Source organism: Cucurbita pepo, chromosome 18 (genome assembly GCF_057944985.1).
Source record: "Cucurbita pepo subsp. pepo isolate OVF chromosome 18, ASM5794498v1, whole genome shotgun sequence".
In the NCBI taxonomy this organism is placed as follows: domain Eukaryota; kingdom Viridiplantae; phylum Streptophyta; class Magnoliopsida; order Cucurbitales; family Cucurbitaceae; genus Cucurbita; species Cucurbita pepo.
In genome coordinates this window covers 11759403-11771063 of record NC_141815.1, presented here as the reverse complement: position 1 = coordinate 11771063, position 11661 = coordinate 11759403, and the positions used below count along the sequence as shown (strand labels likewise).

General features: G+C 36.6%; 2 protein-coding genes and 1 non-coding gene across 3 annotated transcripts; all 3 read right to left on the bottom strand.

Annotated features, from left to right (window-relative positions):
- Positions 1 to 1312: 1312 nt before the first annotated feature.
- TRNAL-UAG (transfer RNA leucine (anticodon UAG)) lies at positions 1313 to 1399 on the bottom strand. Its single transcript has one exon. It is a non-coding gene; the product is annotated as a tRNA-Leu (tRNA).
- Positions 1400 to 2201: 802 nt separating this feature from the next.
- On the bottom strand, positions 2202 to 5095 carry LOC111779888 (CASP-like protein 4A2). Its single transcript, XM_023660075.2, has 3 exons — positions 4313 to 5095; positions 3333 to 3468; positions 2202 to 2623 (listed from the first exon to the last, which is right to left on the bottom strand). The coding sequence occupies exons 1-3, from the start codon at positions 4927 to 4929 to the stop codon at positions 2429 to 2431; spliced, it is 948 nt and encodes a 315-aa protein (XP_023515843.2). The 5' UTR covers positions 4930 to 5095; the 3' UTR covers positions 2202 to 2428.
- A 1270-nt stretch (positions 5096 to 6365) lies between these two features.
- Positions 6366 to 10207, bottom strand: LOC111779887 (protein EXECUTER 2, chloroplastic). The gene is made up of 11 exons (XM_023660074.2): positions 9600 to 10207; positions 9191 to 9307; positions 9044 to 9109; positions 8738 to 8844; positions 8579 to 8657; positions 7636 to 8334; positions 7411 to 7537; positions 7168 to 7337; positions 6971 to 7045; positions 6801 to 6893; positions 6366 to 6734 (listed from the first exon to the last, which is right to left on the bottom strand). The coding sequence occupies exons 1-11, from the start codon at positions 9954 to 9956 to the stop codon at positions 6633 to 6635; spliced, it is 1992 nt and encodes a 663-aa protein (XP_023515842.2). The 5' UTR covers positions 9957 to 10207; the 3' UTR covers positions 6366 to 6632.
- Positions 10208 to 11661: the final 1454 nt, after the last annotated feature.

Sequence of the window (11661 nt, the reverse complement as noted above, 5' to 3'; positions counted from 1 at the left end):
TTCCCTCTCTAACTGATGTGAGATCTTACAATCTACTCTCTTTAGGGTCCAGCGAAGAGGATCTAGCTCTACTTCGACAAGTGTTTCGTACCATCTAGTGTGTACCATTATTAACAACCCAAGTCAACCGCTAACAGATATTGTCCGTTTTTGCCCCTAAAATATCGTCATCAATCTCACGATTTTAAAACATATCTACTAAGAAGAATGTTTCGTTTCTCTCTCCAACCGACGTGAGATCTTAGAAGATCTCCTTTTATTTGTTGTCCGCTAAATCATGGTTATTTGGGAGAGTTTAAAGTAGGGAAAGCACTCTTAAAAGTTTAAAACTTATCACGAGGACAAACTCGTAATTTACTATAAAATTTTTGGAAGGACACTGCTTTTACATGAGGCAATATACATCACCATGTCGTTCACGCTCGTATGATCACTGTCGAGTGTATGGGCAACACGAGTACAGTAAGAAAAAAAAAAAAAAAAAAAAAAAAACTCACCCATACACGTGAGGCAGTAAGTACGATAGGGTGGTCCCATCCTATCTTATTTAATTCCAAAATTCTCCTTCTAAATTATTCTCCCTCCATTGAACACAATTTCTAAAAAGTATCATTTAATTTGTTAATTTACTAATAATTTACAAAAATTATTTTCCATTATTCAACGTCATATGATGATTATTAAGATATTAACCACTAATAATTAAACTATTATCATATCCCATCCCACTTAAATAATGGAAATGATGACAATTGAAAGACTTTAGAACAAGAATTAATTTGATATTTTATTATAAGATATTATTGTTTTCTTTTTTTAATTCTAAATTAATATTAATGAAACGTAGATTGAATAAGAAGAAGGGTAGTTTGGGAAATGAGATTTTATGAACCGTTTGCAAATCGGTGTTAGGCTGGAAGTTTATGGGATGGAGGGAGTGGCAATCATTAAAAAAAGAGTTTAAGAGATATTTAATATTTAATCAATCCCAGAAAAATAAAGAAAAAGGAAAATGAATAAATCTGTAGAAGCTTCCAGAGTACCTTTTCATTTTTAGAGGTACAAATGTTTTCTTATTTTTTTCTTATTTAATATTTTAAGTAAAATATAATGAAATATTTGATTGTCTTTTTAATTATATGCCAAATAAGTTAATGAATGTTAAAAAAGTATTAATAATTTATTATAATTAATGTAAATAAAGAAATAGTGGAAATTGAGAGAATCTCCAAAGAAGGGCGGCAACCTTTTTTCATTCAAATGGGCCTCGGCCCATGTTCTAACCCAAAAAGGCTGATTAATTAAAAACCCATGACAGCTGTGGGATTTGAACCCACGCCCTTTCGGACTAGAGCCTAGAGCCTAAATCTAGCGCCTTAGACCACTCGGCCAAACTGTCTTGAGTACTAATAAAAACTATTTATATTTATAATTAATTTTATAGTTTTGGATTAAATGAAGATACCAATTTATATTAACCCATCAACATGGAGGATGATTTTCAAATAAAATGAATCCATTTGAAATTATTAAGAGTTTTAAGGTAGATTTACAAAATAAAAGTTAGTCATAATAAAGTAAAAAAGATGAAAAATAAGTTCCATTCAAAGTAGATTTGAATTCAATTGACCAAATGAAATAAAAATAGATATAAAACAAACATAAGAAGACACTAAAATCTGGTAATAGATTTAACGTCATCAATGAATTATGTTTTCTTATTCGAATTATTGGACTTTGCTTTATTAAATTAATATCATATGATATGGTACACTAAGAGAGAGAACAAAAAACAACATCATTTTCTTCATCATTAAGTTTCCCTTCCCACTATTTTAGATGAATGAGGGGCTAAGCTACCAAATGTTGGTCTGTAAGGGAAGACCCACAACTTTAAAATCAAAATATAAAACTACAGTTGGATGAAGTCGAAAGTCCCACCTCCACCTCCGCTAACTTAGGGAATGACCATGAAGTTTATAATCAAGGAATACTATCTCCATTGGCATGAAGCCTTTTGGAGAAGCCCAAAAGCAAAGTCATGAGAGCTTATACTCAAAGTGGATAATATCATACCATTGTGGAGAGTCGTGTTCATCTAACGATCCCTATATAGTAATCAAATTTTTATTTTTTTTTTTCCTAATGGTTGGTTTCATTGCAAAAATCCTCAATATCAGACGAGAAGGCTCAAAACAATCTAACAATTTGCTGCTACAACGATAGAAGCTTCGTTTTATATATATATATATATGAAATATGCAATAAAAACAATCCAACAATTATACAATTTGGTATCCTCTTTATTGTAAGATCAAAGCTAGCTATGATATCTCTGTACAACATGAAGAGAAAAAAAATGGGTTGACAATCAATGTAAAAATTGTTCTCTTTTCAAGGAAAAACGAAGGGGCCTGAGATTTTGATATCAAGCATGATCACGGGTACAGAGGTTGTAACCAGAGATAAGCGAACTAATAGCAAAAGCAACAAAGGCAAGGAAAGACATGCTGACCGATGCACTGGCCATCTGCGTGAATTCATCTTTTCCCCAATTTGATTGCCAGTCATCAACACGTGTTGCGGCCGAGGAAGACGACGATATCAGAAGATATGCCAATGCCTGCCAATATAATCCAGGATTACATCATTAGTTGATGAAGAAACGAAGCAGTCAGAGTAGCTAACAATCTTCGGTTATCAAGAAAGTTCTCGCTGAGACTCGAGAGGCAGAAGACTTGATGATTAACTGCAATAGGTTTGTTTGGATTCACTTTCTCGGCGTAACAGTCTAAACCCACCGCTAGCAGATATTGTCTTCTTTGGACTTTCCCTTCCAGGCTTCCCCTCAAGGTTTTAAAACGCGCCTATTAGAGAGAGGTTTCCACACCCTTATAAGGAATGCTTCGTTTCCCTCTCCAACCGATATGAGATTTTCACGGCTTAAAACCACTATTTTTTCACTTACAAACAACACTTAGAAAGTCAACCCAATCCAAACAGGCCCTTGAATATTTGAGCAAATTAGAAGCCTGAACAATCTACACTCACACAATGACACAATCAATCATTATAAGAGACAAGTGATCAGCAGGCAGATCAACTATCAAGTTCATCCCCACTTGAATGATCGTCTCAAATTGAGTAAACCGTATTCAAGTGGTGAAGCATAAAAAGGATTCTCCATGCAATTCAGCGAATTTCTTCTAGCCTAAGTATACTAAACAAACCTTTGACCACAGAGACACATTCATTGTAGCAGACTAACAGTGAAAGCATGCCTATAGATATTAAACAATATTCATTCAGACCCGCTTATTTGCACAACTAACCTGATCCATGAAGAAGTCAAAATGATAACGAAAGTGATGGCGTATCATATGGTTCTTCTTGAATAGAGTATAGACAAGATCAAATGCTTGAAACACTGCATACACGAACGCAATTATATTCACGGTGAGGCAGTACCTGTTGATAAATCGACTTGATGAGATAATATAAGACGGGAACAAACATACAGACTTCTACAATAATTTGAACAGAATGAATATGAGATACATCCTTTAAGTACGGTTTTCACGTTATAGTATGAAATATTGATTTATTCTTGCAATACAAGGGAAGCTAAGAATAATGCCACATGATTGATCACAAAAAGGCATGGAAATTAAGAGACAGCTCTGATAGTGAGATTGCTTCCACCGCAATCCTTCACTCACAGTACAAACACTTGAAATTATACCAAAAACCAATATGAGAACTAAAAACTTTAACTCAAAGCAGCAAAAAACTCGGCGAAGGACATAAAAGTTGTAATACAAAGTTGTGGGTCAGACTGAATTAAATAGTGTAGCGAAAGAATTCATTTGGATTGTGTATATCATTGAGAACTTGACAATCAATAAGTTGGAAGAAGGTGACAGCTCCATTTTAACATGGCATTAAAGATTGAGATTGAAGACTGCAACTAAGACACCAACTCATTTGAGGACAAAATGGTGTACAACCAACAGAAGAATCTCAAAACCATTAATCACAATAATTGTTTCAAGTTTTGATTCTGGTTGGAAGAAAATTTATAGTATCCGAAGAATGGAAAGCTAATTGGTATGGTATTAATCTTGAGGTCCCACAGATCATACTACTAGCTAAAGATTAAAATACTCAAGTCTGCAAAGATTAAACCTAAGGAATTGAACAACAATTCGGAAAGAAAATAACAAAACATCGAAAAGCAAATCTAATTTACTTCATTCCGAAGTTGAATAGCACTCAGATAGTAAAGAGGAGTCAAGAATCGTAAGAAGAAAACCTGTATTCCTTGTAACGATCAAAGGAGTCGCCACTCCAACCCTGAGTCTTATCAGACGCCATAACCGAAAACGAAATCAAGCAAACCGCCACTTCACACACTCTAAAACCTAAAGCCGCCTTCGTCAACGCATCATCCTTCGACCTCCTCGACATCGGCGGCATTTGCTTCGGCGATCTCCCACCTCCACCACCGCGCTCCTCGACTCCACCTGCAGCCGGCCCTACTTTGGTCACCGACTGCGGCACATCCTCCTTCATTGCCCGATTAAACATAACCTTAGACGAAGTCGACCTATCTCCGGGAAAGCACACGTTCTCCGGCGTCTTCCGGGAGCTGGCGTAGGGAGATGGAAGCGGCGAGAACTGAGTACTCTTATCGACAACATCAACGACGACAATCGCCTTGGAGTTATCTGGCAGTTTCTCAGGGGAGGTATCGGGAGAGGCATAAGGAGGGGTCTCCGGAAGGTCGCCGACGTCGGATCGGAGCGGCGAGTGGAAGCGCAGCGGTGAGTGAGGAGATTCCATCTGACTGTGAACCGATAACTCGGAATTTCTCGACGACGACTTCCTCATGGATGACGAGTCGATCGATTTCAATTTAGCCTCAATCATTTTTCTTCCAACCTCGACGGATTTTATCGAAAGATTTGCGGGAAAAATTAGTTCACAAAGAACGAAAAGAAATTAAAATAAATAAAAAGGAAAAGGCTGTTTGGGAAGTCGGGAAAAAAAAGAAAGAGAAAGCAGAGGACTTTAGTGGGACTCTGTCTCTAAGTTCGCGTTTGTAATTTGGAAGCCACGTGGCATCATTTTATTTGTAGGTTTAAAGTAACGGCGAGAATATATTCCAGTGCGGTACAGTGTACATAAGTTCTGAAGAAGGCGAATTAATCTAACGTTCAGAATAGGAATAATAAAAAAGACTCTGATTACACGTAAGGTTTTGTGTGACGTGGAAGAATTTGATTCGTTGATAGCGTGGATTCTACCGTATTTTAGAGCCTCTCCGACAAAGTAAAGTGATCTGCGAAGCCTACGATTCCTTTTCTTATTTAAATATAAATTCTATCATTTGAAACCTTTCGTCAAATTGAGCTATGTTTACTCCCACTCTTTACGACGTCGTTTTTGCCACGTAATTGTTCTTTCACTTACGAAGGCAATAGCATATTCCCTTCATTATTCTAAATAATATCTCAATTAAAAGAAAATTATTAAATAGTTCTCTAAACCAATTAGTTTTAATTATTTTAATATCGGGCTCCACCTGACAAGTTTAACCTAGAAGATGAATTTCTCGACTAATTTTATTAACATAATTTCAAGTATTTGGATCAATTTGCTTAACATAATTTCAATATCTTAACGAAGTAGTTGAAGCTTGAAGGAATTTGATTATTATAAGCCGCAATAAACAAAACTTCTCCTCGAAAAATGGATTACTCCACCAACCAAGTTTACGAGAAATTGTTCATCGTTCAATAAAGCCATCACAACATGGCTCACAGTTCTTCACCACAAGATAGATGAAACGTCGAATAATTATTATAAGACAGTCACATCGAATAATTTATCCAAGTTGACCCAACTCCATTCGTTCACACCTCCAACAAGAAAAGCAAAGAAAGATGCGAATTTGAAACACCAACTTTAACATCCTTTTTATATGCATCTTTCGAGATGGCATCAAAATATGAGCACACGAACTCAGTCTCCCTCTCGCATCCATAATATATTCATAAAGGCATCAACTTCCTTACTTACCCACTTCCTTTACAACACTCAACACACCCAACAAAAGCATCCCCACCCTCTTCTTGACAGGACACCAACCCTTTCTTTCTGATCATCAAAAGAGGAAGCACTACCAATGCCTTTTCTGCTTTTATTAAGCCTAATCTCTTTACTTTTCATTACCCCAATCAACCTTGTAACCTTTTCTGCATATTCAGCAGCCCCCCCCCCCCTTGTCCTTTACCAATGCTTTCAAAAGCTTCCCATAACAAAAGTAGGCATCCATCAAGAAGCAACACCTATACTTTCTATGCTTCATTCAATATATATTTCAACTATTATTATTCACTTCATCTCAGTCAAATATGTTCTCAGGGAAACAAGCGTTCTATGCTAACTCATCAAAATTTGATATCAAAGAAGCGCTGGGGGGAAATACGTATCTGGAAGGAAGACTCTTCTTTGCTCGAACCTTTCGTTATAGAGATGTTCGTCCGGTTGGGAAGGGAAGTCGGGCATTGCCATTCGTCTGATTTGGAAAGGAAACTGAACCTAGGCATGAGGCAAGAATCAAGCATTCATCACTCTGGTAATGTCAAGCGGTTGAAGAGTACAAGGAAACTTTGTTCAGGAACGACGTAGAGAAACCCGAGATCTGCACCTTTGACGTATGGACCGATACCCTGCAGAATTGGAGAGGAAATCAAATGTACTGATACAAGTGATATGGTTCTTATCAGTTGACTTACCCTGCCGTTTAGTTGGAAAAGTTCTCCGTCGACCCATTGTGGATTTCGGAACCCAAATTCGGCGATTCTTCCTTGACCTTTATAACTAGCAACCTGGAAACACAAGATCTTTGAATTAGTCTCAGTCTACAAAACTGGATGACAATGTATGTCAAGGACGTGGTAAATACCACTCCCAGTTCATCTGGATACATTCCACGGTTCGCGGTTCGAGTTCCTCTCCCAATTCTAGCCCGAAAAGTGACCTAAATTTATAAAAACATCAGGACCAAAACACCTGTACTTATGAACTCGAGACATGGAAACGGGAAATTTGTCATTGTTCTTAACCAGTAAAATCATAACAATATTAGGATTCAATTTAGACCTGGCCAGCAGGAACATTAAGATCACCAGTCAACTTTACTGCTTCTACATACTCAAAGAACTCCATATCTGAAGTCTTGTCCTTGTTATCCAAATCATTCCAATGTCCAAATTTTCGCCTCAACTGCACCACCTCAGTGCCATAAGGGCCGAATGCACCAACATAGAGACCTGTTCCACGACGAGTCTCATTAACCATTTACACGTGGTGTAGCGAATGTCAAAACAAGAACAAACGACTCACCATCAAATGGATCTAGGTCTCCCCTCGATGTCGTAATCCGACTGAAAGTAGTATATTCAAATAGTTTACTCCGCTTCTGTGCTTGACTGACAGCCAGTTTGACTATCTCCCGAACATTCCTCGAAATCTAGAATAAAGTGATTCAGTAATTTTACAATAAAACAAGAACTTATAATAGGATGAAAAAACAATTTCTGAACCCACAGCATTGGATATCAACCTCACCTTTGGAGAAACTTTATCAACACCCCAAAATGCCTTGGCGACATCGGCTGGCATAAGCTCAGAAACACCTTGGGCTGTTAAAGCTGCCACTTTGACCTTTGAGACTTTCTTGTCCGTAGCATCAAGATCTAAGCCTCTCCCAGGAATATGCAGCACGAAAGAATCTCTGTCCATATCCTTAATATAAGCAGGATGGCGTACAAACTCATCCTTGGTAGGAGTCTCTTCACTGTTATGTACAACCCCACCAATATAAAGCTTCATATCTAATTCCTTTTCGTCGTCACTGGCGTCGCTATTCTCACCTAACGAAATTGTCTCAGGCTTAATCTCATCTAACTTATCCATTGCATCATCAGAATTCCCACTAGTCCCCGTTTTCTCGTTGTCTTCTTGCATCAATTGCTTGACAGAGTTAGCGTCTTCAATGACTTCCTCGGGAACATTGATATTCATTACTTTAACTCTTAATCCCGGAATTTTCTCTTTCAAAAAATTTATCACTCCCTTTATTCCCTCCTCAGTAGCTTCTTCCATAGTAATGCCCTTCTCCTCACTTTTCTCCTTCGTGGCTTCATTCTCTGGAACGTCTACAGTAGCTTGATTCTTGATTCCAGATGTGGAAGGGCTATTTGAAGGCTCTGATGGTTGACTTGTTGAGATTGACGATTTTCCTTTGGATCGTTGTAAGTACACTACCTGCAACATATACAAATCGAAATAATCTCTCATTTAACTTTTAATGTCAGATACATGGTTACAGACAATAGCAATGTATTCTTTTGTTAACCCACGTACTAAATAAAAGAAAATGGGTTTCTCATGATGTAATAAAGTCAAAGACATTGGATTAGAGATAGAGATAGGCTCATATGACAGACATAAAATCAATATTTTCACAGAAAAATGGGGAAAACAATGTTTCAAGTGAGGATTCTGTAACCTGCATGACATATCTCTCTTCATCTTTGACAACAAAAATCTCAAACAATGGAGTTCCTGGCGATGCAGTAACCAACTGTCTGTGACAGACAAGAATTATGCGTGAGTGTTCCCCAAATAATAACGGTGTCTGTGTTCACAAACGAGACAACGATCTTACCTCGGACTGTAACCCCTCCCAACAAATCTGCCAACGCCAGGAGTTACACGTATTAATCGGCCAAAGGGATCATCTGAATCCTGAGAGTACCCCACCCACCAGCCCACCTGCTTAAAAAATGGTTCAGAAAACATCAATAAATTTTCATTGCCATATATTTCAACTTGATTTCAGCGAATAAAAATAACAGTGATGAGCTTAAGGACATGCTTGGAATAGCCTTCCAGGTGCTTCAAAAAGGGTTTTTGGTAAGTCATTCCAAACAAGCCCTCAAGTGTTTTTTGGGGTAGAATCCTGCAAGATTACCAGTCCACTTCCTGTGCATTTACACAACATCGACGCATCCTGGTACCGCTCCTCCTCTATAGCACTCTGCAAATGTATATAAAAATTACATTAGGAGGTGACCAGAAAATTGACAATCTTGGTAAATAATGTAAATCTTGATTTGACCTTCAACTGGTACATGATTTCAGCAACACTGTCCTTTTGTGTAGTTTCGGTAATAGCCAGTTTCAATTTTGCAGCTTCTTCAAAGTCTTCTTTCTCAACAGCCTCTTCAAGTTGAAACTGTAACACACCGACTAGAACTCATGAGCCAATACCAAGTAGAAAAGCAGCTAAATTAATAGACAACACACAAATGTAGAGACTAGTTGCTTAAATCACTGCTCACAAACATGTTTTTTTCAAACTATTGCATTAAAGGATTAACACAAAATTGCATGACCCTAATTTTTCATTATGAAGCATTAAAACTCAAATCTAATCATCACCCAAGCAACGAACCAAAACCCACTTGATGAAATCCACAATCATCCCAGTTTCTTGCGTACACAAATAATGACAGAAAGAACTGCACCTTAAGAACAGAGGCAAAGCTTTCTGCCTGTTCCATTTCAGAGAAATAACGACTCCACCTACTCCAATCCCATTCCAAGGAAGAAGAAGATGATGATGATGACGACGACGATGAGTTGCTATCACTGCCGGCGCTAGTATTGCCATTTCCTCTGCAACGACAAAACAAGGTAGAATTCCTGGGATTCCTAGATGAAGTAAGTGAAAGCTTGCCCTGATTCTGAACAGCACAACCCCAACTCAAAATCAGCTTCGAATCATTAGATTTCTTGGTGGATAAATCGAAGCAACAAAAGGGGCTGAATTGGAGCATGGGTATTGCTTGTCCGGCAACCCACGAGGTGTTGGCGATCCCCATCTCACAGCTTTCACCGTCTCGGCTCTCCTGACCACGCCTTCTTCTTCAACAACTTGTTTTTTCTTCTTCTGGTTGGCGCTAGATTTTTGGTTCTGTAGGGGTGAGAGGGAAAGAAGGGAAAGAAGGGAAAGAAGAGAAAGAAAGGGGTGAGTGAAGAAAGGACAGAATCCTTCCTCCCTCGGATAACTTTTTAGCCTATTAAAATAAGAAGGCCCATCAGATTTGTAGGTACCCTACATTGTTGCTCCACATGAACAGAAACACCCCTTCTGCTACTACCGAACCGAAAATGAAAGAAACCATATAATATATATATATATATATATATTTTAAATCATTTTGGTATTTCAACTTTTTAATTTTATTCGATTCTAGCCTTACACTAACAAATTGACAATGGAAGCTTATTGATCTCATGCACCAAATCACTTTGCTAATTGTATGTCTTTTATTCTATGGACTCTTGTTTTGAACCATGTAGATTTGAGAATATCAACGTGTAGATTTTATAATAAAAAAAGAAAAAAACTTCTTGTATGACTTATGAAGAAATAATTTCTCGTTAGTTTTAAATAGCTACACTAAAGAAAGGAAAAAAAATACATCAATTCAACGATAGTAGTGAAGCTTAAACGAAGCACTTTTACATAATTCGAGTTGAGTCAATTGTCTTTAGTTGAGTCAATTGTCTTGATAGGTTCAATTATTTGGACAAATGTTGTCTAATCATCTTAAGATTGTAGTGGTCAAGCAGTGATAATTGACATTTAGTTGAATCAATTATCTTGACAGATTCAATTATTTGGACAAAGGTTGTCTAATCATCTTAAGATTGTAGTCTGAATCAATTATCTTGACAGGTTCAATTATTTGGACAAAGGTTGTCTAATCATCTTAAGATTGTAGTGGTCAAGCAATGATAATTGACATTTAACGCTGATGTTTTTGAAAAGAAAAGAAAGAATATTCAAGCGTCAAATAATCAAAACAAATAAATAGATAAAACGTGATTGAATTTATCGGATTTAAGTCTTCACTTTAGTCGATTTTATCACTATTTTAAATTTATCGGATGTAACTATGAAAATAACAACGGTTTACATCATTTTACAAATATAACGTTTGATAGAATAAAATACGACAATAAAACAAATTATGGCATAAAAAAAAAAAAAAAAAAAAAAAAAATCAAACCAAGGAACAACTTCATGAATTAATTACACGAAACATATCACAGGAAAGCATTGAAGTATAAACATATGCAGGCACCAGCATAAATGTAATCAAATTAAAGATGGGCGTCCTATATTTTTATGTATTAATTTAAGAAATATTTTAACATGTTAAAAACTTATGATTTATTGAATAAATTATGTGAATAATTGCTTAAAGAAAACGTGGGAGCCGTGGTGGCCATATTTTTGGCACTTCCTGATTGGTTCTTTAGTCATAAAAGGGATTCGGAAAAATATGCTAATTTCTTTTATCTTCCCAATGCAGAGGTCCAATGTCATGCACAAGTAGCCCCCACAGTCTCAGACACTTATCATTCATGAAATTTGTGGAATATTTATTTTTTTAAAATAATAATAATAATAATAATAAAAAGAAATAACAAAGTTTATTATCCCATATTTAAAAAGTAAAATAAATCGTTTTCAGAATTTTCAATTTTCAATTTTAAAATTTTAAAATGTTGTTTTAG

Excerpts from the sequence above, each read along its gene's own strand:
- LOC111779888 (XM_023660075.2), bottom strand. The coding sequence starts at position 4,929 with ATGATTGAGGCTAAATTGAAATCGATCGACTCGTCATCCATGAGGAAG. Across the intron at positions 3,469-4,312 it reads GATCGTTACAAGGAATACAG|GTACTGCCTCACCGTGAATA; the intron begins GTTTTCTTCTTA and ends ATTTATCAACAG. Across the intron at positions 2,624-3,332 it reads TTGACTTCTTCATGGATCAG|GCATTGGCATATCTTCTGAT; the intron begins GTTAGTTGTGCA and ends TTATATTGGCAG.
- LOC111779887 (XM_023660074.2), bottom strand. The coding sequence starts at position 9,956 with ATGGGGATCGCCAACACCTCGTGGGTTGCCGGACAAGCAATACCCATG. Across the intron at positions 7,538-7,635 it reads TTGATAAAGTTTCTCCAAAG|ATTTCGAGGAATGTTCGGGA; the intron begins GTGAGGTTGATA and ends ACTTTATTCTAG. Across the intron at positions 7,046-7,167 it reads TTAATGTTCCTGCTGGCCAG|GTCACTTTTCGGGCTAGAAT; the intron begins GTCTAAATTGAA and ends TTATAAATTTAG.